Source organism: Bos taurus, chromosome 3, assembly GCF_002263795.3.
Source record: "Bos taurus isolate L1 Dominette 01449 registration number 42190680 breed Hereford chromosome 3, ARS-UCD2.0, whole genome shotgun sequence".
NCBI lineage: Eukaryota > Metazoa > Chordata > Mammalia > Artiodactyla > Bovidae > Bos > Bos taurus.
In genome coordinates, this window is record NC_037330.1 from 100,397,547 (window position 1) to 100,425,259 (window position 27,713).

A 27,713-nucleotide genomic window follows, 5' to 3' on the forward strand; every position below is an offset into this window, starting at 1 on the left:
CCTCGATGCAGGGATCAAACCTATATCTTCTCATTGGCAGGCAGATTCTTTACCATTGAGGCACCAGAGAAACTCTAAATCAGTTTATTGGTGAACATTTAGGTAATTTAGTTTTTTGTTTACTGTATACAATCCTGTAGCAAATATTCTTATGCACTTTGTCTTACTTTCATGTATGGTTAAGACTGGGTGGGTCATAGATGTTTCACAGCTTCAATTTTGTATTTGTCAAACTGTTTTCGAAAGTAGTTGTATGAGTTTACACTCACACCAGCAATATGTGAAAATTTCTTCTTGCTTTATATTTTTATTAGCACTTGATAGTTTCAGGATTTGTTTTTGCCAATTTGGAGAGTGTGAGATAGTACCTCATAATTTTACTCAGCTTTTGAAAGTATGAGTTTATGAGTAATTCTGAGTAATACATTATGTAGTGCTTTATTGAATTTCAATTATCACATGCATGTCTCTTATGGGCAGAGTAATATGTTAAATATGCAGTTATATTTTTTGACAGATAACTTGGTCATCATTGAATTTGTACTAGAAATATATTTTTTTTGTTTGCTGGACTCCTATCATGTAATAGCAGACCTTACTTATCAGTATTAATAATCATGCTAGTATTACCTTGACAGACAGAAATGGCAGTGAAAGAAATCTTAAAGGTGTATCATATCTCTTTTTGGTTCATTGAAAGATGTGCTCAAATTTCATGGTTTAGAAGTTGTAGGTATGAATTAATCTCCTGAAATTTTAAAAACAAAAAAGTAGAATATGACCCTGGGCTCTTCCCTCTGATGAAATAATAATATGAAGGTTAAAAATTAAGGCACCAGTAACTTGGAGTTCTCCTTATTAAGGACTTGGGAAGGAAACGCGCAGTTAACAAATGAGTATAGACTATTGTAGGGTTTCTCGGTCCTTTAGAGGAATTGAAAGTGGTAGACATTTAAACCTAAGTAGTATCCTTTTCAAATCATGAGATTTGGAAAGGAAATTTTAGGGCCAGTGAATATCTGAAGATATGCAAAGTCAATAGTCTTGGACCCCGCAGTTTAAGGAATAAGAAATGTTTAAAGAGAGGTCTTGCTGCTTGCTGCTGCCTCTGCTAAGTCGCTTCAGTCGGGGTCTGACTCTGTGCGACCCCATAGACAGCTTCCTACCAGGCTCCTCTGTCCCTGGGATTCTCCAGGCAAGAACACTGGAGTGGGTTGCCATTTCCTTCTCCAATGCATGAAAGTGAAAAGTGAAAGTGAAGTTGCTCAGTCGTATCTGACTCTTAGCAACCTCATGGACTGCAGCCTACCAGGCTCCTCCATCCATGGGATTTTCTAGGCAGGAGTACTGGAGTGGGGTGCCATTGCCTTCTCTGAAGAGAGGTCTTAAGAACAGTTAAAGGAGATGCTTATGGATAAAGTTGTCAACATTTCTTAAAGAAATGATTATTTAATGGTCATTTTGTCTGTACTAAGAGATTGCCCTGTTTGCTATTAATCCCTATCAAGCATAGGGAAATAAATATATAAACAGGTAAATAATACATGGTGATGGATACTTGAGTATAGGTATGTGCATGATCTAATGCTTCATGAAGTAGAGATTTATTTAAGTCACCCACTTAGAGGTGAGAACTGAAGACTTAAAAATGAATGAGATGGTGAAGAGATTCCAAAGAAACAAAATGTGCTGCATCAGAACTTTTAGGTAGTGGTTATATTTACAGAGCAAAAGAAAAAGAATAAGAAAAGAAGTAACCACAGAGTAGGGAGAAGAGCAGGATATCTTGATGAAATGGATGGTTGCCACCCATGCTGCTCCCTGAAAAAGGTTACACCAGTCCTTTGTGAATATTTTCAGTGTGGATATGTCAACTTTCCTCTTTTCCTTCCTTCCTAACATGAATGAGTTGTAGTATAGGAATACACAAATGAACAAGTGGATCAGAAGTCTAGAAACAGATCCATGCATATGTAGAAACAATTTAAAATTGAGCTGGCCTTTTGAGGGGTGATAACCCACGGCTTACAGGATCTCAGTTGCCTGACCAGGGATTGAACGTGGACCATGGCAGTGAAAGCCTGGAATCCTAACCAGTAGGCCACCAGAGAACTCTGAGTTGGCTTTTTAAATCAGTGGAGAAAGAATGGTTTGGGACATTTGGGACTAGTTACTCATGCAGTAAAAAAAAATGAAACTGAACCTGGACCTCATACTGGATACAAATCAGTTCCGACTGATTGATGTCTTAAATGTGAAAGGCAAACCTGTAAAACTAAGAAGATAATGTAGGTAAATTCTTTGAACTTTGGGGAAGAAAGGCTTTTATACATTAGATTGAAAATACGTATCTTAGGGACTTCCTAGCAGTCCAGTGGTTAAGACTCTGTGTTACTGCTGCAGTGGGCACCAGTTCAGTCCCTGGCTGGGAAACTAAGGTCCCACATGCTGCACGGCATGCCCCCACCCTCCAAATAATCATGTCTTGATCAGCAATTTTGACTACATTTTTTCCAGCTATTTATTTAAAAAAATTATTGGAATATAGTTGATTCACAATGTTGTGTTACTTTTAGGTGTGTTGATTACATTTAAAATAAGAACTTACGTTCATTAAAAAAAAAAACCATGAAGTTGGAAAAGGTACTTGAAACACTATAATCAGAAGATTAGGGTCTATTGTATTCTCTTACTTCAGATAAGAAAAAGACCAGCTACTGAAAGAATGGTAAAATGATAAGAATAGATAATTTTACCAAAAAGTGAAACACGAAGAGATGATAAATAGATTAAATGATGCAAAGACTGTGGTAAGTCATCATTTTATACCCACCAGCAGAGCAGAAAATTAACTGCCAGTCTAGCCATACCTAGCTTTGTGAGAGTGTGGAGCAGATGGAGGTCTAAAAATAACCACTTCTGCTGGTGTAAATTGGTGACCTGATTGAAAAGCAATATGGCATTACCTTGTGAAGTTGAAGATGTACTACCTGTTAGTCAGCAGTTCCTTCGTTTATTTATTTATGCATTCAGCAGTGAGTGCCTGCTATATAAGATAATGGTCTTTGTGCTTTAGTTCAGTGGAAGACGTTAAAAATTTATAGGTGATCAGTCCTACAGAAAAAGGTTACTTAACAGATGAAAACAGATTGCTATCAGGTCACTTCCCGTCTTTCACTTTTTTGGATAAAGTTCTAAAAGTGGGTATTCTTGCCTGGAGAATCCCAGGGACAGAGGAGCCTAGTGGGCTGCCGTCTATGGGGTTGCAGAGTCAGACACGACTGAAGCAACTTAGCAGCTGCAGAAGCAGCAGCATGGTTTGTTAAGTCGGTGCCACTGCATTCTTTGAGTCCTTCTAGATTTACCAAAATAAGTTACAAAAAAATCATTCATAAATCCATCATCAGAAGTAATTTTTATGATCTGATAGATGAGAAATAGGTTACATCCTTTTTCAGTTCTGTGGTATAAGCAGATTGTAAACTATCCTATCTATGAGATGATGTTGCATTCTAGGAAATATGCCAAAAGCTTGTCCAATTACTAAATTGTATCTATTGAGTTTCCCTGTGGTCTGTTTTGCCAAAACTTTTGCCTCAGGTTCAAAGGATTTGTTAACAGAATAAGCCACTCATTATATACAAATAAATAATACCAATATTTATTAGAGCATTATCTAGCTTACTTTCAATGTACTAACATTAAAAGAAAAGAGAGCTAGAAACAGCAGAAGATACATCACCAAATTGGTCTTTTTTTTCAAATTGGGTTTTGACAAACAAATTGAGTTTTCACAAACTCAGACAGTGCTGAGAAGTCCCGTGTCACAGCACATCTGGAGACCCAGTTGGGAAAAGGTCCCAGGCAGCCCCTCAGTTCTGTGCTGCTACTGCTAAGTCACTTCAGTCGTGTCTGACTCTGTGTGACCCCATAGACAGCAGCCCACCAGGCTCCCTGGTCCCTGGGATTCTCCAGGCAAGAACACTGGAGTGGGTTGCCATTTCCTTCTCCAATGCATGAAAGTGAAAAGTGAAAGTGAAGTCGCTCAGTCGTGTCCGACTCTTCTCGACCCCATGGACTGCAGCCTACCAGGTTCCTCCGTCCATGGGATTTTCCAGGCAAGAGTACTGGAGTAGGTGACTGCAAAATTGTAGTTCACAATTCCCAGGTTTAATCCTAGGATGCAAACTTATAGCATCATCAGTCTGTGATCAAACTGAAGCTCTGATTTATGTTCACGCATAAAACTTCAATTCAGTTGAACAGTCGTGTCTGACTCTTTGCAACCCCATGGACTGCCACATGCCAGGCTTCCCTGTCCATTACCAACTCCCGGAGCTTGCTCAGAGTCATGTCCATTGAGTCTGCGATGCCATCCAACCATCTCATCCTCTGTCGTTCCCTTTTCCTCCTGCCTTCAATCTTTCCCAGCCCAGGGTCTTTTCCGGTGAGTCAGTTCTTCGCATCAGGTGGCCAAAGTATTCAAGTTTTAGCTTCAGTATATCAGTCCTTCCAATGAATATTTAGGACTGATTTCATTTAAGATGGACTCATTGGATCTCCTTGCAGTTCAAGAGACTCTCAAGAGTCTTCTCCAACACCACAGTTCAAAAATTCAATTCTTTGGCACTCAGCTTTCTTTATAGTCCAACTCTCACATCCATACATGACTACTGGAAAAACCATAGCCTTGACTAGACGGACATTTGTTGGCAGAGTAATGTCTCTGCTTTTTAATATCCTGTCTATTTTGCTCATAATTTTTCTTCCAAGGAGCAACCGTCTCTTAATTTCATGGCTGCAGTCACCCTCTGCAGTGGTTTTGGAGCTCAAGAAAATAAAAGTCTGCCACTGTTTCCACTGTTTCCCCATCTATTTGCCATGAAGTGATGGGATCGTATGCCATGATCTTAGTTTTCTGAATGTTGAGCTTTAAGCCAACTTTTTCACTCTCCACTTTCACTTTCATCAAGAGGCTCTTTAGTTATTTTTCACTTTATGCCATAAGGGCGGTATCATCTGTGTTTCTGAGGTTATTGATATTTCTCCTGGCAATCTTGATTCCAGCTTGTGCTTCATTCAGCCTAGCATTGCGCATGATGTATTCTGCATATATATTAAATAAGCAGGATGACAATATACAGCCTTGACGTGCTCCTTTCCCAATTTGGAACCAGTTTGTTGTTCCATGTCCAGTTCTAACTGTTGCTTCCTGACCTGCATACAGATTTTTAGGGCAAGTAAAGTGGTCTGGTATTCCCATCTCTTTAAGAATGTTCCACAGTTTGTTTTGATCCACACAGTCAAAGACTTTGGAGTAGTCAATAAAGCAGAAGTTGTTTTTCTGGAACTCTTGCTTTTTCAATGATCCAGCGGTTGTTGGCAATTTGATCTCTGGTTCCTCTGCCTTTTCTAAAACCAGCTTGAACATCTGGAAGTTCTCAGTTCATGTACTGTTTAAGCCTGGCTTGGACGATTTTGAGCATTACTTTGCTAGTGTGTGAGATGAGTGCAATTGTGTGGTAGTTTGAACATTCTTTGGCATTTCCTTTCTTTGGAATTGGAATGAAACTGACCTTTTCCAGTCCTGTGGCCATTGCTGAGGTTTCCAAATTTGCTGGCATATTAAGTGCAGTACTTTAACAGCATCATCTTTTAGGATTTGAAATAGCTCAACTGGAATTCCATCACCTCCACTAGCTTTGTTCATAATGATGCTTCCTAAAGCCCACCTGACTTCACATTCCAGGATGTCTGGCTCTAGGTGAGTGAGCACACCATCGTGGTTATCTGGGTCATGAAGATCTTTTTTTGTATGGTTCTTTTGTGTATTCTTGCCACCTCTTCTTAATATCTTCTGCTTCTGTTAGGTCCATACCATTTCTGTCCTTCATTGTGCCCATCTTTGCATGAAATGTTCCCTTGGTATCTCTAATTTTCTTGAAGAGATCTCTAGTCTTTCCCATTCTGTTGTTTTCCTCTATTTCTTTGCGTTGATCACTGAGGAAGGCTTTCTTATCTTTCCTTACTATTCTTCGGAACTCTGCATTCAGATGGGTATTGGGTGTATCTTTCCTTTTCTCCTTTGCCTTTCACTTCTCTTCTTTTTTCAGCTATTTGTAAGGCCTCCTTAGACAACCATTCTGATTTTTTGCATTTCTTTTTCTTGCGGATGGTCTTGATCACTGCCTCCTGTATAATGTCATGGACACTGTAGTTTTTCAGGCACTCTGTCTATCAGATCTAATCCCTTGAATCTATTTGTCACTTCCACTGTATAAACGTAAGGGATTTGATTTAGGTCATACCTGAATGGTCTAGTGGTTTTCCCTACTTTCTTCAATTTCAGTCTGAATTTGGCAATAAGGAGTTTGTGATCTGAGCCACAGCCAGCTCCCAGTCTTGTTTTTGCTGACTGTATAGAGCTTCTCCATCTTTGGCCGCTAAAAATATAATTGATCTGCTTTTGGTATTGACCATCTGGTGATGTCCATGTGTAGAGTCTTCTCTTGTGTTGTTGGAAGAGGGTGTTTGCTATGATCAGTGCGTTGTCTTGGCAAATTCTGTTAGTCTTTGCCCTGCTTCATTTTGTATTCCAAGGCCAAATTTGTCTATTATTCCAGGTATCTCTTGACTTTCTACTTTTGCATTCCAGTCCCCTGTGATAAAAAGGACATCTTTTTTTGGTGTTAGTTCTAGAAGGTCTTGTAGGTCTTCATAGAACCATTCAACTTCAGCTTCTTCAACAGTAGTAGTTCGGGCATAGACTTGGATTACTGTGATATTGAATGATCTGCCTTGGAAGTGAACAGAGATCATTCTGTCATTTTTGAGATTGCACCCAAGTACTGCATTTTGGACTCTTTTGTTGACTATGAGGGCTACTCCATTTCTTCTAAGGGATTCTTCTTGCCCACAGTAGTAGATATAATGGTCATCTGAATTAAATTCAGCCATTCTGGTCCATTTTAGTTCATTGATTCCTACAAAGTCCACTTTTCATCTCCTGTTTGACCACATCCAGTTTACCTTGATTCATGGACCTAACATTCCAGGTTCCTATGGAATATTGTTCTTTATGGCATCACACTTGACTTCCATCACCGGTCACATCCACAACTGGGTGGTGTTTTCACTTTGACTCTGTCTCTTTGTTCTTTCTGGAGTTATTTCTCCACTCTTATGCAGTAGCATATTGGGTACCTGCCAGCCTGGGGAGTTCATCTTTCATTGTGGTATCTTTTTGCGTTTTCATACTGTTCATTTGGTTCTCATGGCAAGAATACTAAAGTGGTTTGCCATTCCTGTCTCCAGTGGACCGTGTTTTGTCAGAACTGTGACAAAACTTGGAATGTTGTTAAGCCCAGCCCCGCTCCAGGGACTCAACAATCTTAAGATTCATCTGGTATCTTATCTATGCTGCTGCAAGGCTTGACTCAAACCACAGTCAGAGCAATGTCCAGGCTGGTTAGAAGCAAGGTTCGAGGCCTGTTCTTCTTTGTCTCTGAAGCCTAAACAAGACTGTTTAACTTCCCTAATATGGTGCAGCAGTTAAGAATCTGCCTGCCAGTGCAGGGGCTATCCAGGTTTGGTCTCTGGTCTGGGAAGATCTCACCTGCTGCAAGGCAGCTAAGCCCACACGCCACAACTACTGGAGCCTGTGTGCCCTAGAGCCCATGCTCCGTAACACCTCAGTAAGAAGCCCACACCCTGCAAGTCAAGTGTGGCCCCACTCATCACAACTAGAGAATGCCCTTGTGTAGCAGTGAAGACTCAGCAGAGCCAAAAATAAAAATAAAGAAATAAAAATTTAAAAGATGAAGTATACCTATTACTTTTTTATTTAAAAGCAGTTTTTATGGAGCCAAAATTAAAACAAGATTGGCTGAAAATTAGACACTGCATATTTTAGAGTTTTCTTGCAGATTGTTAAAAAAAATTAAAACCAAATCTCAGTGGTATTGTAGAGGTAAGTTTGGAGTTGTCGTATATAGTATAGATAGAATAGAAATTTCATTTCGTGGTTGAAGGTTATGCTTTCATTAAATGAATTTAAATGACAAGTCAGCATCTGAGAAGGAGAAATTATTTAAATTGAAAGAAGTTTTTTTGTTTTTGCTTTGTGGTTTTTTGTTTGCTGTTTATAAGTTTAGGCCATTATGTCCTAGATTGCATTTTGGGAATATTTGTATTACCTAATATGTAGATGTAGTTTTTAATCAATTCATTTTGCTTGGAACTTTTTTTAAGCAGTAAAACTCTTTTAAGAGTCTTTGTAAATTATTAGTCTGTGGTGGTGGTGGTTAGTCACTAAGTTATGTCTGACTCTTTGTGACTGCATGTCATAACTCACCAGGTTCCTCTGTCCATGGGATTTCCCAGGCAAGAATACTGGAATGAGTTGCCATTTCCTTTCCCAGGGTATCTTCCCGACCCAGGGATCAAACTCATGTCTCCTGTATTGGCAGATGGATTCTTTACTGTTGAGCCAACAGGAAAGCCCAAGTGTGTGGTAGGAATGAGTAAATGTGCAGTGAAATACTGATATATGATAGCGCATAAATGAATATGGATTTATAGTATCAAATCTTTCAGCAAAAGTCAGTTAAAAATCCGCCACAGGTGTCCATGTTCCCCATACTGAACCCCCCTCCCTCCTCCCTCCCTGTACCCTGCCTCTGGGTCATCCCAGTGCACCAGCCCCGAGCATCCATTATCATGCATTGAACCTGAACTGGCGATTCATTTCTTACATGATATTATATACGTTTCAATGCCATTCTCCCGATCATCCCACCCTTGCCCTCTCCCACAGAGTCCAAAAGACAGTTCTGTACATCTGTGTCTCTTTTGCTGTCTCGCATACGGGGTTATCGTTACCATCTCTCTAAATTCCGTATATATGCGTTAGTATACTGTATTGGTGTTTTTCTTTCTGGCTTACTTCACTCTGTATAATAGGCTCCAGTTTCATCCACCTCATTAGAACTGATTCAAATGTATTCTTTTTAATGGCTGAGTAATACTCCATTGTGTATGGGGCACATTTTAATGCAGCTAGGACACAGTCTTAGACACAAGTAAATGAGTCCTTGCTGAACTTCGCAGCAGATTGATACTTCCCAAAATTCAGGAGCATTGCTATGATTCTTTCACCTAGGTGAAATAATGCTTTATGCCTTACCCATATCCTCTGTGCTCTCATCATACTTGCTTACAGTAGCATTCTTTGATACTAGTAAGGAACCAAAAGTGACATCATTAAACAAAAATTGTTATCACACCTGTCACCACATTCTTCAATGAGAACTCTCCAACATGAATCAAAAGACTTTCTTCTTAATCCACTTGGAATAGCACACCATAGTAAGATGGGTAAGAAGGAGAAGGGCACTTGTGAAACAATCCTGGGAAAGAGGATGGGAAAGAAGAATTAACATGATGTCTTGACCACAGATGCCTTTTTTTTTCTTTTCTTTTCTTTTTATTTATTTACTTTTGTCTGTGCCAGGCCTTCACTGCTGTGTGGGCTTTTCTCTAGTTACGGAGAGCAGGGGCTACTCTGCAGTTGTGGTACACAGGGCTTCTCATTGCATTGACTTCTCTTGTTCTGGAGCACAGACTCTAGCGTGTGTGGACTTCAGTAGTTGCGGTTCCCAGGCTCTAGAGGACAGGCTTAGTAGTTGTGGCCCATGGGCTGAGTCGTTCTTCAGCATGTGGGATATTCCTGAATCAGGGGTTGAACCTGTGTCTCCTGCATTGGCAGATTCTTCACCACTGAGCCACCAGGGAAGCCCCACACAGGTGCTTCCTTATATGGAAACTTTATATGCATTTCAGAGAAGTGAACATATAGAAGTTGAAGGTAGAGAAGTTCCTTTCAAACTCTTTGTCCAGTTATCCCTTCTAGCCAAGATCAGTTGGTATAAGCCTGATACCATTTTGTAGAAAGAACCCCTTGTGGCTTCTTTGCATTCTTTCCCTTAGCTAGCTGTGGATATGATAGGTCCTTGGAACTTCATGGCTCAGCAGTACATGTTCTGAATCATTTTTGCCTGTGATGGAGTTGGATATATGGGTCATGTTCTTTTAAGGTATTGGCATGGCTAACTACCTGAGATTGCAGTTTTATTCAGATCAGGACCATGGGACTTCGCTGGTAGTTCAGTGGTTGAGAACTTGCCTGCCATTGCAGGAAATGTGGTTCAGTCCCTGGTCTGGAAAGATTCCATGTGCCTTGGGGCAAATAAGCGGAGGCCCTTGTGGGCCGTGACTACTGAGCCTGCGCACTGCAACTAAAGGCCCTCGAGCCCATATTCCACAACAAGAGAAGCCCGCACACCACAACTAGAGAGTGGCCCCTGCTTGCTACAACTAAAGAAAGCCTGCGCGCAGCAGCGAAGACCCCATGCAGCCATAAATATATAAATAAAATTTGTTTTTTAAAAAGGATCAGGAACCATGTACTTTAAAGCCACATTTTTTTATGTGCTTCTTTTTTCTTAGCACCAAAAGGTTTACTTTTTTGCCTTTCAGCTTTGCCTGGAAGCCAGCCATTCTTGACTAACCAAGATAAGTAAAAGAGAAATACAGAAAGAAAGGCCTAGAAAAAGTGTATATAAACTAACATCCCTCTTTAGATTTTTGCTCCGTAGGATTTTAAGGAATTTGTTCTGTTTTTCTAAGTATCGGAATTATTTCATGACTAGAAACAATCACAGTGTGTATAATTCAGAAAGCAGTGAAATTAGAAAATTAGTGTACCAGACCTGACCCAGTCACTTATTAGATGTGTTACCTTGGTTAAGTCTCTTAACATTTTAGAGCTTGCGTTGGCTTTTTCTTATTGTTAATCTCTGAGTGGATGGCTAACCTGGTGTCAGGAAGGAAGGAAGATTAAAGTATATGTTAGGAGTTGCACAGATTAGTGTTTTAATTAAAAATTCTCCCAGAATATGACTAAATAAACTATCTGGCTTTATATTTCCTTTCACCCACTCTTTGATTGTGTGCTCAGTCGTGTCCAACTCTTTGCGACCCCATGGATTGTAGCCTGCCAGGCTCCTCTGTCCATGGGATTCTCCAGGCAAGAAAACTGGATTGGGTTGCCGTGCCCTCCTCCAGGGGATCTTCCTGACCCAAGTATCAAACCCAAGTCTCTTATGTCTCCTGTGTTGGCAGGCAGGTTCTTTACCACTAGTGCCACCTGGGAAGCCCTTTGATTAAGAGTTGATAAAGTAATGTGCTGTTTTTATATATTTGATGGTTTATTAACCTTCAACATGTGAAGAAGTGCAGCTTTCATTTTAGTGGTAAAGAAACTAGGAGATACTCTTCAAATTTTGGAATTAAAAGGACAGATAAGTGTTCATTGGAGTTGTGGGAAGAAATTAAATTTGCAGTGGATTGAGAAATAAATGGGGAGTGAGAAAATGGAGATGCTGGCAGTACACTGCTCTTTATGGAAGTTTTGTTAAGACTGAAGGAAAATGAACCTAAATACCTAGAGGGATATTGGACTGTGGAGAAAATAAGAGTTAGTGAGGTCATGAACACATGTGGATTGATAATGGAAGCTTAACTTAGAGGAGATTGAGATAAGGTCCCTGGCAGGGACATCCTCTCTAGCAACTTATTACAAGGTGTAAAATTAGATCATGTTATGAAGTATCTTGTAGATTGCTGGGCATATGGGAAGTAGCCAGGAAGTCAGAGGATTTGTAAAGCTAAAATATTTGACAGATGTTTGTGAATGAATGGTTGGATCAAGTATTCAAATAGGCAGTTCTGATATGCGTGTGCAGGAAGAAAGCATTTTATCTAAAAATTATTTAGATAAAACCTAAAAAGAATGATGTAGTGCACTGTTTATATTTAATATTATGATTTCTGTTAACAACTGCACTGTAATACTATTTTTTTTAAATTGGGGCAAAACACATATAAGATTCATTGTTGTAACCATTTTAAAGTGTACAGTTTGACGGCAGCAAGGACACTCACAGTGTTTTCCAACCATCATCACTGTCAGGTCCAGAGCCTTTTCATTATCCCAAACCTCAAATGCATTAAGCAGTCACATCCCCTCCTCCAACCCCTGGTAACCACTAATTGTTCTCTGTCTCTCTGGATTGGATATTTCATATAAATGGAGTCATGTAATATGTGTTGTTTTGCATATTTGGCATCTTTCATTTAGCATAATGCTTTCAAAGTTCATCCTTGGAGCATGTATCAGTACTTCATTCATTTTCATAGCTGAATAATATTCTGTTGTATGAATATACCACATTTTGCTTATCTATCTGTTGATGGGCATTTGAGTTTCTTCTTGTAGCTTTCGTGAATAAAACTGTGGTGAACATTCACTTACAAGTTGTTGTGTGGACACGTGTTTTCATTTCTTGTCTCTGTACACCTAGGAATAGAAATGATAGATTGTATGCTAACTCTGTGTTTTAACTTTGAGGAACCACCAACTGTTTCCCACAGCAGCTGCACCATTGTATATTTCTACCAGCAATGTATGAGGGTTCCAGTTTCTCTGCATTCTTGGTTTGTCATAATCTGTAAAAATTAGTTTATTAAACCTTTGAATCCTTAACTGCATGCAGGGTACCATGCTAGACGCTGTGTGAGTTTCAAAGAAGGGCAAGACAAGACTTTCTAGAATCAACAATTTTTTAGCCTTCTGGGAATTAGAGTCAACATGCAAAGAAATAGAGGAAAACAACAGAATGGGGAAGACTAGAGATTTCTTCAAGAAAATTAGAGATACTAAGGGAACATTTCATGCAAAGATGGGCTTAATAAAGGACAGAAATGGTAGGGACCTAACAGAAGCAGAAGATATTAAGAAGAGGTGGCAAGAATACACAGAACTGTACAAAAAAGATCTTCACGACCCAGATAATCATGATGGTGTGATCACTGACCTAGAGCCAGACATCCTGGAATGTGAAGTCAAGTGGGCCTTAGAAAGCATCACTACGAACAAAGCTAGTGGAGGTGATAGAATTCCAGTTGAGCTATTTCAAATCCTGAAAGATGATGCTGTGAAAGTGCTGCACTCAATATGCCAGCAAATTTGGAAAACTCAGCAGTGGCCACAGGACTGGAAAAGGTCAGTTTTCATTAAAATCCCAAAGAAAGGCAATGCAAAAGAATGCTCAAACTACCGCACAACTGCACTCATCTCACACGCTAGTAAAGTAATGCTCAAAATTCTCCAAGCCAGGCTTCAGCAATACGTGAACCGTGAACTTCCAAATGTTCAAGCTGGTTTTAGAAAAGGCAGAGGAACTAAAGATCAAATTGCCAACATCCGCTGGATCTTGGAAAAAGCAAGAGTTCCAGAAAAACATCTATTTCTGCTTTATTGACAAAGCCTTTGACTGTGTGGATCACAATAAACTGTGGAAAATTCTGAAAGAGATGGGAATACCAGACCACCTGATCTGCCTCTTGAGAAATCTGTATGCAGGTCAGGAAGCAACAGTTAGAACTGGACATGGAACAACAGACTGGTTCCAAATAGGAAAAGGAGTACGTCAAGGCTGTATATTGTCACCCTGCTTATTTAACTTCTATGCAGAGTACATCATGAGAAACGCTGGACTGGAAGAAACACAAGCTGGAATCAAGATTGCCAGGAGAAATATCAATAACCTCAGATATGCAGATGACACCACCCTTATGGCAGAAAGTGAAGAGGAACTCAAAAGCCTCTTGATGAAAGTGAAAGAGGAGAGTGAAAACGTTGGCTTAAAGCTCAACATTCAGAAAACGAAGATCATGGCATCTGGTCCCATCACTTCATGGGAAATAGATGGGGAAACAGTGGAAACAGTGGCAGACTTTATTTTTTGGGGCTCCAAACTCACTGCAGATGGTGACTGCAGCCACGAAATTAAAAGATGCTTACTCCTTGGAAGGAAAGTTATGACCAACCTAGATAGCATATTCAAAAGCAGGGACATTCCTTTGCCAACAAAGGTCCGTCTAGTCAAGGCTATGGTTTTTCCTGTGGTCATGTACGGATGTGAGAGTTGGACTGTGAAGAAGGCTGAGCGCCGAAGAATTGATGCTTTTGAACTGTGGTGTTGGAGAAGACTCTTGAGGGTCCCTTGGACTGCAAGGAGATCCAACCAGTCCATTCTGAAGGAGATCAGCCCTGGGATTTCTTGGGAAGGAATGATGCTAAAGCTGAAACTCCAGTACTTTGGCCACCTCATGCGAAGAGTTGACTTGTTGGAAAAGACTCTGATGCTGGGAGGGATTAGGGGCAGGAGGAGAAGGGGACGACAGAGGATGAGATGGCTGGATGGCATCACTGACTCGATGGACCTGAGTCTGAGTGAACTCTGGGAGTTGGTGATGGACAGGGAGGCCTGGCGTGCTGCGATTCATGGGGTCGCAAAGTGTCAGACACGACTGAGCGACTGAACTGAACTGGAAGGAGGAAGTGTTGAGTGCCCTAGAAGGCACAATTAACTTACCTTGAAGATTTTAGACAGAGTTTACTTATGGGGAAAGGCTTATTTCTTTTCTTCTTCTTTTAAAAATATTTATTTATTTATTTATTTTTGGCTACACTGGGTCTTTTGTTGCTTTGCCCAGATTTTCTCTAGTTGCAGTGAGATGGGGCTACTCTTTGTTCCAGTGCATTGGCTTCTCATTGCAGTGGTTTCTTCTGTTGCGGAGCACAGGCTTATAAGCCTGCGGGCTTTAGTAATCGCAGTATGCAGGCTTCAGTGGTTGTGGCTAGGGGGCTTAGTTGCTCCAAGCATGTGGAATCTTACCAGACCAGGGATGGAACCTGTGTTCCCTGCATTGGCAGGCAGATTCTTATCCACTGTTGCACCAGGGAAGTCCTGAAAGGCTTATGTGTCGACTGTCAGACCAGGAAACTTAAACCCTATTGTGTAGTTGGTAGGAAACCAGAAAACTTCTGAGCAGGGTAGTATAATTTGAACCTGGACTTTGGAAGAGAAATCTAGCAGCCAAGAATAGAGGCTGAGGTAGAGGGCTGAAGAGTCTAGTAGTGCCTGTAAACCAGTTTTTTTTGTTTGTTTGTTTTGGCTCTGCTATGGGACATACAACTAGGAATCATTCCTATGCCCCCTGCCTTGGAATGTGGAGTCTTAACCACTGGACTGCCAAAGGAAGTCCCTGAAACCAGGTTTTTAATGGAAGAGTAACTGGAACCTAGAGTGACAAACAGAAATGGAAACTAAGGAGTGGAATAGATAGCACTTGGAGACTTTCACATAAATCTTTATAGTCTCCTTAGATCTCATCTCTTCTGATTTTAAACATCATCAACCAAATACTACAAACGCTGGGCTTCCCTTGTGACTCAGCTGGTAAAGAATCCGCCTGCAATGCAGGAGACCTGGGTTCGATCCCTGGATTAGGAAGATGCCCTGGAGAAGAGAAAGGCTACCTTCTCCAGTATTCTGGCCTGGAGAATTCCATGGACTGTATAGTCCATGGGGTTGCAAAGAGTCGGACACAACTGAGCAACTTTCACTTTCACCAAACACTAATAATTCCCAGAATTCTCTCTTCAGAACAGACCTCTCTGAGATCCAGACTACATACTTGACATCTCATATTTAAATTTTTTAAGTCTTGATAACCACCCCAAAAGTTTTGAGTGATGTATTTTTCCTTCCAAGAATTTCTCAGTAGTTAAGCTAAAGTTGCACCAATTAGTTGTTTATAAAAATAGCCACAGCCCCAGGAGGCATAACCAGAGTAAAGACATTTCATTACAAGAACATTTTACTACAAACGTGAACCAAAATGCTTGCAGTTACACCATCCTAGTAAAACCATTATTGACATTTTAGTCTTTTGCTTCTAAAACAGGGATTTCTTTTTTCTTTATCTGTCCTCTTTCTTCATTTCCCGCTTGTCATTCATCTCCTCACCACCACATGCTGTACATGGCATGCACAGACCACACTTTGATAGGTTGACGGCCTAGTATGTTGGAGATGGTCAGTAAGTAGTTATGGGATATATAACAGATTTAGAACTTTCACACCAGTAGCAAAGCATCACCAGTTAATATTCCCTCTACAGTCACTGCCTCAGCTGAAACTCTACTAGAGTAATTTGGGGTTGAACACTGACTGAAAAAATAATGTGTGTCAGTTAAAATGTGCCTAGTGTGCTTTGTTAAAGGGAAATATTTGTGTGTTTAAAACTGAGGCATGTTCCTTCGTGTCTATAACGAAAGAAAATGTGTCTTTCCTTCGTGTCTTCCTTTCCTTCAATTTTATAACCTAATAGATGATCCATCTTCCTGCCTTGAATTTCTGGTTCTCTGTGATTGAAACCAAAATTCTTACAACAGAAAGGGTGCAACAAATAGTTGATTATGTTATTTTAGATGGAAACTTGATTTTATATTTTTCCATAAGAAACTGTTACAGGGACAATGTCATCATGTATTAGGTATTATAGGTATTGTTGTTCAGTCGCTAAGTCATATCTTTGCAACCCCATGGCCTGCAGCACACCAGACTTCCCTGTCCATCACTGTCTCCTGGAGTTTGTTCAGACTCATGTCCATTGAGTTAGTGATGCCATTCAGCTACCTCATCCTCTGTCACCCTCTTCTGCTCTTGCCCTCAATCTTTCTCAGCATCAGGGTTTTTTCCAGTGAGTCAGTTTTTCTCATCAGGTGGCCAAAGTATTGGAGCTTCAGCTTCAGTCCTTCCAATGAATATTCAGGACTGATTTCCTTTAGGATGGACTGGTTTGATCTCCTTGCTGTCCAAGTGTCTCCAGCACTGCAGTTCAAAAGCATCAATTCTTTGGCACTCAGCCTTCTATATGCTCCAGCTCTCACATCCGTACATGACTACTGGAAAACCATAGCTCTGATTATATGGATCTTTGTCAGCGAAGTGGCGTTTCTATTTTTTAAAACACTGTCTAGGTTTGTCATAGGATTGTTTCACTGCAGGTATAGACTTAAGTAAAAACAGTCCTGAGGCTTTCCTGGTGGTCCTGTGCTGAAGAATCTGCCTGTCAGTATGGGAGACACAGGTTCAATCCCTGGTCCAAGAAGATCCCACATGCTACAGGGCAACTAAGTGGCAACTAAGTCCACGCACCTAGATCCTGTGCTTCACAACAAGAGAAGCCTGTACACTGCAACTAGAGAATAGCCTCAGTTCACTTGAGTTCAGTTCAGTCGCTCAGTCGTGTCTGACACTTTGCGACCCCATGAATCGCAGCACGCCAGGCCTCCCTGTCCATCACCAACTCCCAGAGTTCACTCAGACTCAGGTCCATCGAGTCAGTGATGCCATCCAGCCATCTCATCCTCTGTCGTCCCCTTCTCCTCCTGCCCCTAATCCCTCCCAGCATCAGAGTCTTTTCCAACAAGTCAACTCTTCGCATGAGGTGGCCAAAGTACTGGAGTTTCAGCTTTAGCATCATTCCTTCCCAAGAAATCCCAGGGCTGATCTCCTTCAGAATGGACTGGTTGGATCTCCTTGCAGTCCAAGGGACCCTCAAGAGTCTTCTCCAACACCACAGTTCAAAAGCATCAATTCTTCGGCGCTCAGCCTTCTTCACAGTCCAACTCTCACATCCGTACATGACCACAGGAAAAACCATAGCCTTGACTAGACGGACCTTTGTTGGCAAAGGAATGTCCCTGCTTTTGAATATGCTATCTAGGTTGGTCATAACTTTCCTTCCAAGGAGTAAGCATCTTTTAATTTCGTGGCTGCAGTCACCATCTGCAGTGAGTTTGGAGCCCCAAAAAATAAAGTCTGCCACTGTTTCCACTGTTTCCCCATCTATTTCCCATGAAGTGATGGGACCAGATGCCATGATCTTCGTTTTCTGAATGTTGAGCTTTAAGCCAACGTTTTCACTCTCCTCTTTCACTTTCATCAAGAGGCTTTTGAGTTCCTCTTCACTTTCTGCCATAAGGGTGGTGTCATCTGCATATCTGAGGTTATTGATATTTCTCCTGGCAATCTTGATTCCAGCTTGTGCTTCTTCCAGTCCAGCGTTTCTCATGATGTACTCTGCATAGAAGTTAAATAAGCAGGGTGACAATATACAGCCTTGACGTACTCCTTTTCCTATTTGGAACCAGTCTGTTGTTCCATGTCCAGTTCTAACTGTTGCTTCCTGACCTGCATACAGATTTCTCAAGAGGCAGGTCAGGTGGTCTGGTATTCCCATCTCTTTCAGAATTTTCCACAGTTTATTGGGATCCACACAGTCAAAGGCTTTGGCATAGTCAATAAAGCAGAAATAGATGTTTTTTGGAACTCTTTGCTTTTTCCATGATCCAGCGGATGTTGGCAGTTTGATCTCTGGTTCCTCTGCCTTTTCTAAAACCAGCTTGAACATTTGGAAGTTCACGGTTCACGTATTGCTGAAGCCCGGCTTGGAGAATTTTGAGCATTACTTTACTAGCGTGTGAGATGAGTGCAGTTGTGCGGTAGTTTGAGCATTCTTTTGCATTGCCTTTCTTTGGGATTTTAATGAAAACTGACCTTTTCCAGTTCTGTGGCCACTGCTGAGTTTTCCAAATTTGAAAATAGCCTCAGCTAACCACAAATAGAGAAAGCCTGTGCACAGCAACAAAGACCCAGTGCAGTCAAAAATAAATAAATTTATTTTTTAAAAAAACACCTGAATTATACTGGAGGAACAGTAGCCAGTTAGCTTTTACTCCCTGTATCAGTCAGTAATGTGGTAGTTATTTCCGAAGTTACCCTTGCTAGAAATCAGAGTATGAACTTTTATTTCTCTTTTACTCCCGTATCCCATCAATTATGTAGTTCAGTTTATTTTACTTCTTCCTAAATATTTTGTGACTTGGCTTTTAATTTGTTTATATTAAAAACTGGTTTTCAAAAAAAAAAAAAATCAAGTTTTCTCCAGGTTGTGAATTGCAATCAGTTCTTTTTTTCAAAATCTCTAGGCTGGACCACAGAACCAATATCAAGAGATTATCCTTGAACTAACCATTCCTTGTCCTCTGTCCTTGGAATTTTCCAGGCAAGAATACGGGAGTGTGTGCTGTGGGCTTAGTGCTCCTCAGCTCCTGGAGTTTTAGTTCCCCAACCAGGGATCAAATTCACATCCCCTGCAGTGCAAAGTGGATTCTTAACCACTAGACCACCAGGGAAGTCCCTACTCATGATTATTTATTTATCTGTTGTGTTTATTTCCTCTTTTTCATTCTGTCTTAAACAATTATTATTAATCTGTTTCAAAATAATTATTGTTTTAAAAAATCATTCTGATTTTTTCTGACCTTATGTTTCTGTGTTTCTTTAGATTCTTTTTATTGCTCCTTTCCCATCATGAAAAAAAAGAGCAATAAAGTTGTTTGTTTAATCTTCTTAAAAAAATAAGTTTTTAAAGCTTATTTTTTATTAAATATTGCTCTAGCTGTTATAGTGCAAATTTATTCATAGTGGTTTTTCTTCTACTTAAAGATTTTGAAAGTTTATCATTGTATCACTTCTCTCACAGTAAGAAATCTGACTCCCATTTTTCCCTAATATTTTTTACTTTTTGATCAAATCCTGGTATGTAACCAACCTGCATTTATCACCTCCTCCCTTATATGTATTTCTCCCTAAACACGTCAGAGTTGTAACAACTGTGGAAGGCACATTGCTGCGTGGAAGCCTGCAACCCACTTGGCCATGTCCCTTTGCCAGGAAATCCTCGTTATTCCTCTTGAGGTTCCAATACTCTGCATTGGACTGTACTGGGACACTCACCTGATGAGGTCCAACAGCCTGTGCAGGACTGCTGCCGTACACACATTTCAGTATCCTTCCTCCCTCTGTGGACACCCTCACATCCTGATTGTGCCCCAGTACCTTGCTCTGGCCTCTGGAGCCTCCCCCTTTGCTGCTTTTATTTCGCCTGACTGCTCCTAATGGCTTTGTACAGTATTTCTTCAGGAAGGGGAAGGAGAGTGGGAACTGAAGAGGAAATTGTTTCCTGATTTTAACATAGTAAGAGATCATAGACTTTTATTCTTTGGAACTTACTGAAACTTCTTTTGCATATTAATAAGGTCATTTTTTAAAAGTATTACATGTGTGTATTCTGTGTGGTTGATGTTACACATATGTGTATTATAAAGATATAAAAAGTGTAGAGAACAAGTGAATGCCCATCATTCAATTAATAATGTATTATAGATACAGGTAAAGCTCCCCAGAATCTTTTTCTGATTCCTTTCCCATTGTTTCCCCACAGAGGTATTTACTGTTCTGAATTTAGTGTTTCTTTAAACAGGAATTGATTATATGAGAAATAGTCTATAAACTAGTATTTACCAGTGTAGACCAGAATTGCCCACAGATGCAAGCATTCTCTTATATCAGAAAATGTTCTAGCCCTTGGAAGTATGTTAGGAATTTGCCAAAGAAATATTTATGTCATCTCTTACTGCATATCTTACGTCAGAGAATAAGCACTTAAGTCTCTTAATTGATAAGTAGGTATCTAAAAATACGTAAATACATGAGGAATGCTATGACGGATGTCTTGTTTTTAAGCATCTAGCCGTGGTTAGTACTAAATAAATAGTTGATGACTGTGTAATAAACCAGTTAGTTATGCCTCTTTGACCACTTATGACAAGCTGTTCCAAGTATGAGGGAAAGTCTAAATCTAACGGACTCTAATTTGCATTTCTGAATTACATTTGATAGCTAATTGGAGAAATAGTCATTTTAAAGGTAGATTTTTTTTCACCTCACTTTTCTAAAATCCTTTTAAAATCCTTAAAAAAGTTTTAGCCGGTTATGTTGTTGCTATAGGTGGTAGTACATTAAATTAATGTTTAAATTGGATTTGAGTTTTGTCTCCTAGACCTTTGTCTCCTAGGTCCATCATTTGACCATGTCTCATTTTAGCAATTATATATAGTAATTTTGCCTCTTGTGATACGTTATTTTGTTTTTTCATTTATAGTGATAGATTCCTGTGGCCTTTTAAATGATTGAATAACAATGAAAATGGATCCAAAGTGACTTCTCCGCTGAAGTAGAAGATTCTTATTACCTTCCATTAACTCAATTTAGTCTTTGGGAACGGGCAGAACAAGTGAAATACAGAAAACTGAAGAGAAGAAAACCTCACTTTGGAGCTTTCTCCATGACTGTTCTTAAGCCCTGCCTTTCTACTTGTTTTAGTTTTGCTGTGAATTTATAAATAGTGAAGACCAAAGAAATAGAAACATTTGAGAGCTTTATACCAAGAAATTTGCCTTGAAAGCTGCTATTCTTGGAGGGAAAGGCATATCAAGTTCCTGGGTTTTTTTGTTTTTTTGTTTTTTTTAACAAGCTTTCTTATGTCCGTAGATTTTGAAGGATAAGACAAATATAAACTCATACCTGCAGGCTATTTTTACCAGCTGTGTAAGAATAATGAGATTTATAAATTAAGGGCTTTGTAATGTGGATGTTTTGCTACTAGAGTTGACTACTCAGAAGATCTTTTATAGCTCGTCTGTGTTTTATTTTTGATCTGTCACTTCAGTGACATTATTTGACCAAACAAAAGTCATTCTGTCTTTCTAAGCTATGACCTTGTTATGAACAGTATTTGCATTCACTGTGCAAATGTCCATGTATTATCTATTTAAGCAACATCATAGTGCCATCACTCAAGGAAGTTGAATGAGGTGAACATTGATATAGCTCTTTCCCCTTCCCCCCATTTTTTAAATGTAACAAATACTTTTTATGTTCCCCTCCCCCTTCCCCTTTCCCCTTCCCCTTTGGGAAACGTGTCAGGAACTAGATAGTTTAAGATGAGCAATTGAGGGGACTGAGAGATTGATCCACACAGAGCCTGGATTCTTTCTGCTTCATCGTAAGGCATTCTGCTGGCCAGCCTAATTAAGTACCCTTTTAACAAGAGAACCTTGTGGAAATCCAGCTGGCAACTCAAGAAGTTCAGGAAGCAGGACCACAGAGGTTATACTCTGGGGTAAGTATCCTCCTATGTCTAACTTTGGAAGAAGACTGTGTATGTATATGTATCATGGAAAATACCTACTCTTTTCTGATATATTCTGGAGACTATCAGTGAGGTAGTTTGGAGACACCAACAGATCTCTCAGGAAAATTGATTCTGATTAGAAGTTAATGTGAACTAATAGAAAAACTCTTGAGAAGTTATAACTTCCTTCTCTAGGAAGATTTTTTTCTACTGCTTTTGCCTGAAGTTACCTGAAGCAGATTAATCTTTTTTTATAAGTATCTATAATTTGGGGCTTCCCAGGTGGTGCTGGTGGTAAAGAACCCTCCTGCCAATGCAGGAGACATAAGAGACCATGGGTTTGATCCCTGGGTCAGGAAGATCTCCTGGAGAAGGAAATGGCAACCCACTCCAGTATTCTTGCCTGGAGAATCCCATGGATAGAGGAACCTGGTAGGCTGTAGTTCATGGGGTCACAAAGTATCAGCAGTGTTGGAAGCAACTTAGCATATACCTGCGGAGAAGGCATTGGCACCCCACTCTGGTACTCTTGCCTGGAAAATCCTATGGATGGAGGAGCCTACAGTCTTCATGGAGGTGAGCTACAGTCCACAGGATTACTAAGAGTTGGACACAACTGGGCGACTTCACTGTCACTTTTCACTTTCATGCATTGGAGAAGGAAATGGCAACCCACTCCAGTGTTCTTGCCTGGAGAATCCCAGGGATGGGGGAGCCTGGTGGGCTGCCATCTATGGGGTCACACAGAGTCAGACACAACTGAAGCAACTTAGCAGCAGCAGCAGCAACAGCATATACCTGGCATAGCATATATCGATAGTTATAAGTAGTTGTTTATTCTTAAGGTTCTTCTGTTATAACCCAAGAATTCATTAGCTTCTGTCATATAACTTTTAGGGCAATGTCCCACTTTCTCTCTGTGTGTTGAATATTCATGGTTATATATTCACAGACTGTTGTTTTTGTTCAGAACTTCTCTGATGTATGAGGCCAGATGACTACTCTAGAAAGGTTCAGAGAGCAAGTCTTTCTGTAAAAGGGCAACCTTAAAGAAATCACAGACTCCTTTACTTGATACAAGGTTCTTCCAAGAATAAATTATTTCAATTTTCTCATTTTCAGATCCTGGCCATGAGGTTGGATGCCTCACCTTGTTGAAAAGAGACACTGGACCTAAATGGCGCAGCATGACTTTGTTCCTGCTTGGCTAAATTTCTCAACACCCCAGTCAGCTAAGGTACTGTTCTTCATTCTAGTAAATATCTTAATACCAATTCTTTGCATCCTTGTCTTACAGCCTCTGTTTTACAATCTAGTTTTTTTGTGTGTATATTCAGTCTTGTCTGAGAATTTTAGATATGTTTTCATAAACTTATCTTTCTTTTATCTTACTTTTAGGATATAAATAGGGTATAAACACTTAGGCAGTTCAAGTCAGTGTGTACCCAAGTGTCCTGTTGATTTCGTTACATGTTAAGCTTTTCTCATCGTGTGACACACTTAAGACTTCCTGTGTTAGCTGCAGAACACTTCGGTTTGGGGGAAATGGATCTTCAGAATGAATGTACATATGTCTAAAGTAGTAGTTGATGAGGAAAAAGAATAGACAGTAATTGATTGACTACTACATGACTCTCAAATTAAATCCTAGAAATTCTATTTCAGAGACAATGGTCTGCTTACTGATTTTGGAGAAAATGTTTGCATTAAGGATAAAGACAAATGGAATATATTCTTGATAAAGGAAACCTTTGGGAAGCTAATAAAAATACTTCCCATTTTGCCACCTAATAGAGGAGGGACAAAGTTGATAGATAGTCTCAGAAAAAAAAAAAAAAACATTTTTTTAAACATGAATTTTGGGGAAGATGTTCCTGCTCTGTCTAGACCCACAACCCTTTACTCTAAATTTCAGTTTGAATTGCGCTTGTGAAATTCGCAGCCATCTCATAATTGACATAATCCGCCTCAAGAGTTGGAGGTGGTGGACCTGAGAGATTAGGTATGGGAACTAGGAAAGTGTTTAAAAGTAGGCAGATCTTATACCTGCAGAGAACAATTGATTTAGCGCCATGAACTTGGTAAAAAGAATTAGGAAATATAATTTATTAATAAATATTTCCATTAAGGCTACAGCAAGCAAATTTGTGTGGTATTAGCATAGACTTGTGAAGTGGTGGAATAGAATACAAAATTCAAATATAGTCCTGTATATTTAGTCAGTTGATTTTTTACTAAAGTACCAAGGTAATTGAATGCAGAAGTGATAATCCTTTTCAACAGGTTGCTTTAGGACTGGATATTTATGGAGGAATAGGAGGGAGAGCCTCAACCTTGACTTTATATCATACATAAAAATTAACTTGAAGTGTATTATAACCTAAATTGAAGAATTAAAACCCAGTAAACTTTCGGAGGAAAGGAGAAATCTTTGTAACCCACTGAAAGAAAGCGAAAATCTCTCAGTTGTGTCTGACTCTTTGTGACCCTATAGACTATACAGTCCATGGAATTCTCCAGGCCAGAATACTGGAATGGGTTGCTGTTCCCTTCTCCAGGGCATCTTTCCAACCCAAGGATCGAACCCAGGTCTCCCACAGTGCAGGCGGATTCTTTACCAGCTGAGCCATCAGGGAAGCCCAAGAATACTGGAGTGGGTAACCTATCCCTTCTCCAGGAGATCTTCATGACCCAGGAATCGAACTGGGGTCTCCAGCACTGTAGGCGGGTTCTTTACCAGCTGAACTACTAGGGAAGCCCTTGCAACCCACTAGAATGGCTAAATAAAATCTGACAATACCAAGTGTAAGTGAAGATATTAATAATAAGGAAATAGATGTAAAGATTTCTCTAACACAACCTGTAGTTCTCCTATAAGCACTTATCAAATGTTGGGTGTGGTGGGCCTGTAAACCATACATTTCATGGATTATTAAACTTCAGTTTTCTATTGTTTGAGAAAAAGACTGTCATAGCATACAACTATTTGGAGTAGGAAAGGACATAATAGTGTTTCTCAAAATGCTTTATTTTAGTTGTGTAACCTCAGAGACTTACTCTCTCTGACCTCCTTCCTCATGTGTAAATAAAATGGGGATGATGTCAAATTGTAATCTTGTTATGAGTATTAAACAATGGAAATAAGTGTTTTATAAAACTATAAAAACTTTTGTGTGATTGTTAATGGCATGCCATGATGGTATTTAAACTGTTCCTTTCTGTCCAATTCGAGAGTAATTTACACAAATAAGCTATTTAGAATTATCAGTGATTAAATAGGAAATGTAGGACTTCTCTAACTCAGAGAACTATTGCCCTTAGCTATGTCCCATGTGCTCAAAATGGAGATGTCTGCCACCAATATTACTTGTTTTCTAGAAGCCTGACGCAAAACCAAAGATAATGAAAGAGATTGATACGTACTTATCTGTTTGCTTCTCTATACTTTATTATCATCTTAGTCACCTACAGCGACTTTCGAAAAACACGGAGAGCACCTACCCCGAGGAGATGGTAGATTTGGAGTAAGCCGTCGTAGACATAATTCCTCTGATGGCTTTTTCAACAATGGACCTCTTCGAACTACAGGAGGTAAGACATACCCAACTTCCATGACTATTTAAGCTACTCAGAGGAAGCCCAGGTTGAGGGTACATGTCCATAACCTTGGAATAATGATCTTTTGTAAACATAATACTCAATTAGATCGTCCAGTAGTCATCACTCAGCTATACTGGCTTTCTAACATTCTTAGGTGCTCTTAAGTCATTTATTCAGTTAAAGAACTCATACAGAAATTACATTAAAACAAAAGGATGTATCTTGTGATTTTGTGTGTGTGTGGACTTAATTTTTTATTTAGAAGTCCCCTGAAGGGCTTTGGCAATACTGTAAATTAGATCAGGAAGCATATGGCCCACTTGTTCCTGAATTTCCAGAAAGCAAACACACTAATGTGTTACTTTTCCTTATTTTTTCAGATTCTTGGCACCAGCCCTCCCTGTTTCGCCATGATTCTGTGGACTCTGGTGTCTCTAAGGGAGCATATGCTGGAATCACAGGGAACCTATCTGGTTGGCATGGCTCTTCACGAGGTCATGATGGCATGAGCCAGCGTAGTGGGGGTGGCACAGGAAACCATCGCCATTGGAATGGCAGCTTCCATTCCCGGAAAGGCTGTGTCTTTCAGGAAAAGCCACCTACAGATATTAGGGAAGAGAAGAAAGAAGATAAGGTAGAAAAGTTGCAGTTTGAAGAGGAAGACTTTGTAAGTATAAAGGTTTAGTTCTGCAGTTAAAATCTAAAATGATTCTTATATATATATATATATAAGAACATTTGAAGAAATAAAAGGGAGTCCTACATTTAGACTTTTATTGTTTTTAGGAAAGAGTTGATTAATATGAAGATGAGGACCAAAATTCCTGTATAATTTTTAGCAAATCTTAATATTTTTTCATCTTTACACCTTTGGAACTTGAAAGAAATCCTGAGTTTTCTTTAAGTTTTATAAGATTCAATATTCAGATATATTTATGGAAAACTGTTAAATTGTCTTTCTCCAACTATCATAAGAGGGATTTTTCCCTCTGATATTGCTTGCTTATATAGACAGTTGTGATAAGATTAGAAACACACAGTTAGGAATATTTTACCTGTTGCCTATATATGCTACTCTGTGGTGAATTATATGCCTTTTGACCTCTAAGCCAAAAGTAGTTTTTGTGCACCTTTAAAAGTTTAATAATATATTTTATTTAACCAAATATATCCAAATCATTATTATTATTTTAACCTGTAGTCATTATCTTCAAATAATTACATTCTTTGTTATACTAGGTCTGCAAAATTCTTTGTGTGTTTTATAATTATACTACATCTTAATATAGATAACACATTCCAAGTGCCCAGAAGCCACATATGACTAGAAGCAAAATCCTATTAGTGTAGCTCATTATTTTTAAGTAGCACATTAGATAAGCTAGTCACTTTTATAACACCCATTTCATGTTATCAAAGCCAACTAGAGAGTAAAATTTAGGCATTCAGCCCCTCCTCTCCCAAGTCTAGCAAATGGTCTGAGGGCTCTTAATTTAAATGTTACTTATTAATATTCCTATTTCAAGGTGCCCATCCTTTAAAATTTTATTCCTGGAAAAGTCTATAATACCAATACATTAAGTATTTGACCAGAATGTTTTTAAGTACTCAATAGTCCAAAATGACTACACTAAATTATAACTTTATTTATTCAATAAATAAGCAAATTCAAACAAGACCAGTGGTAGTGATTAGGAAACAAAATCTCTCTTGCTCATCACACTTTGAGAGCTTGATGAAATCCTCATCAAACCAGCAGCAACAACAAAAAAAGTTGAATGGTATTCCTGTTATAAAATGAATTTGGTTTTGTAATTTTCACCCAATTAAATGAAGCAACTATAGTTATAATTTCTACCTTATCTGAACATTTATCTAAAATACATATAATTATGATCACAGTCAGCTGAGCACGTGGAAAACAAGATTTCTTTTAGTAGTTTAAGTTTCTTTTGTGCTTTAGTTAAAAAAAAAAAGATAATGAGAAATGAGAATTGGTGTGGGGTAAGGTAGAAGTTACTTAGCGTACTTTTTAAACTGGTACTATACTACTGATTGGCATAGTTTGATAAGGTCTGTTATCAGTTCTGTGACTTTTC

General features: G+C 39.3%; 1 protein-coding gene across 7 annotated transcripts in view; it reads left to right on the forward strand.

Annotated features, from left to right (window-relative positions):
* GPBP1L1 (GC-rich promoter binding protein 1 like 1) overlaps positions 1-27,713 on the forward strand; it is a 73,029-nt gene that overhangs the window by 16,820 nt on the left and 28,496 nt on the right. For 6 of the 7 annotated variants that reach the window (XM_024986191.2, XM_005204666.5, XM_024986187.2 and 3 more), the window contains exons 2-5: positions 20,983-22,002; positions 23,137-23,251; positions 25,476-25,605; positions 25,995-26,281. In XM_024986191.2, coding sequence (XP_024841959.1) covers positions 23,192-23,251; positions 25,476-25,605; positions 25,995-26,281 — 477 coding nt within the window. In that variant the 5' untranslated portion in view covers positions 20,983-22,002; positions 23,137-23,191. Of the gene's footprint in view, positions 1-20,982; positions 22,003-23,136; positions 23,252-25,475; positions 25,606-25,994; positions 26,282-27,713 lie in introns of those variants that run through there. The other variant, NM_001205575.3, reaches the window with a different exon arrangement.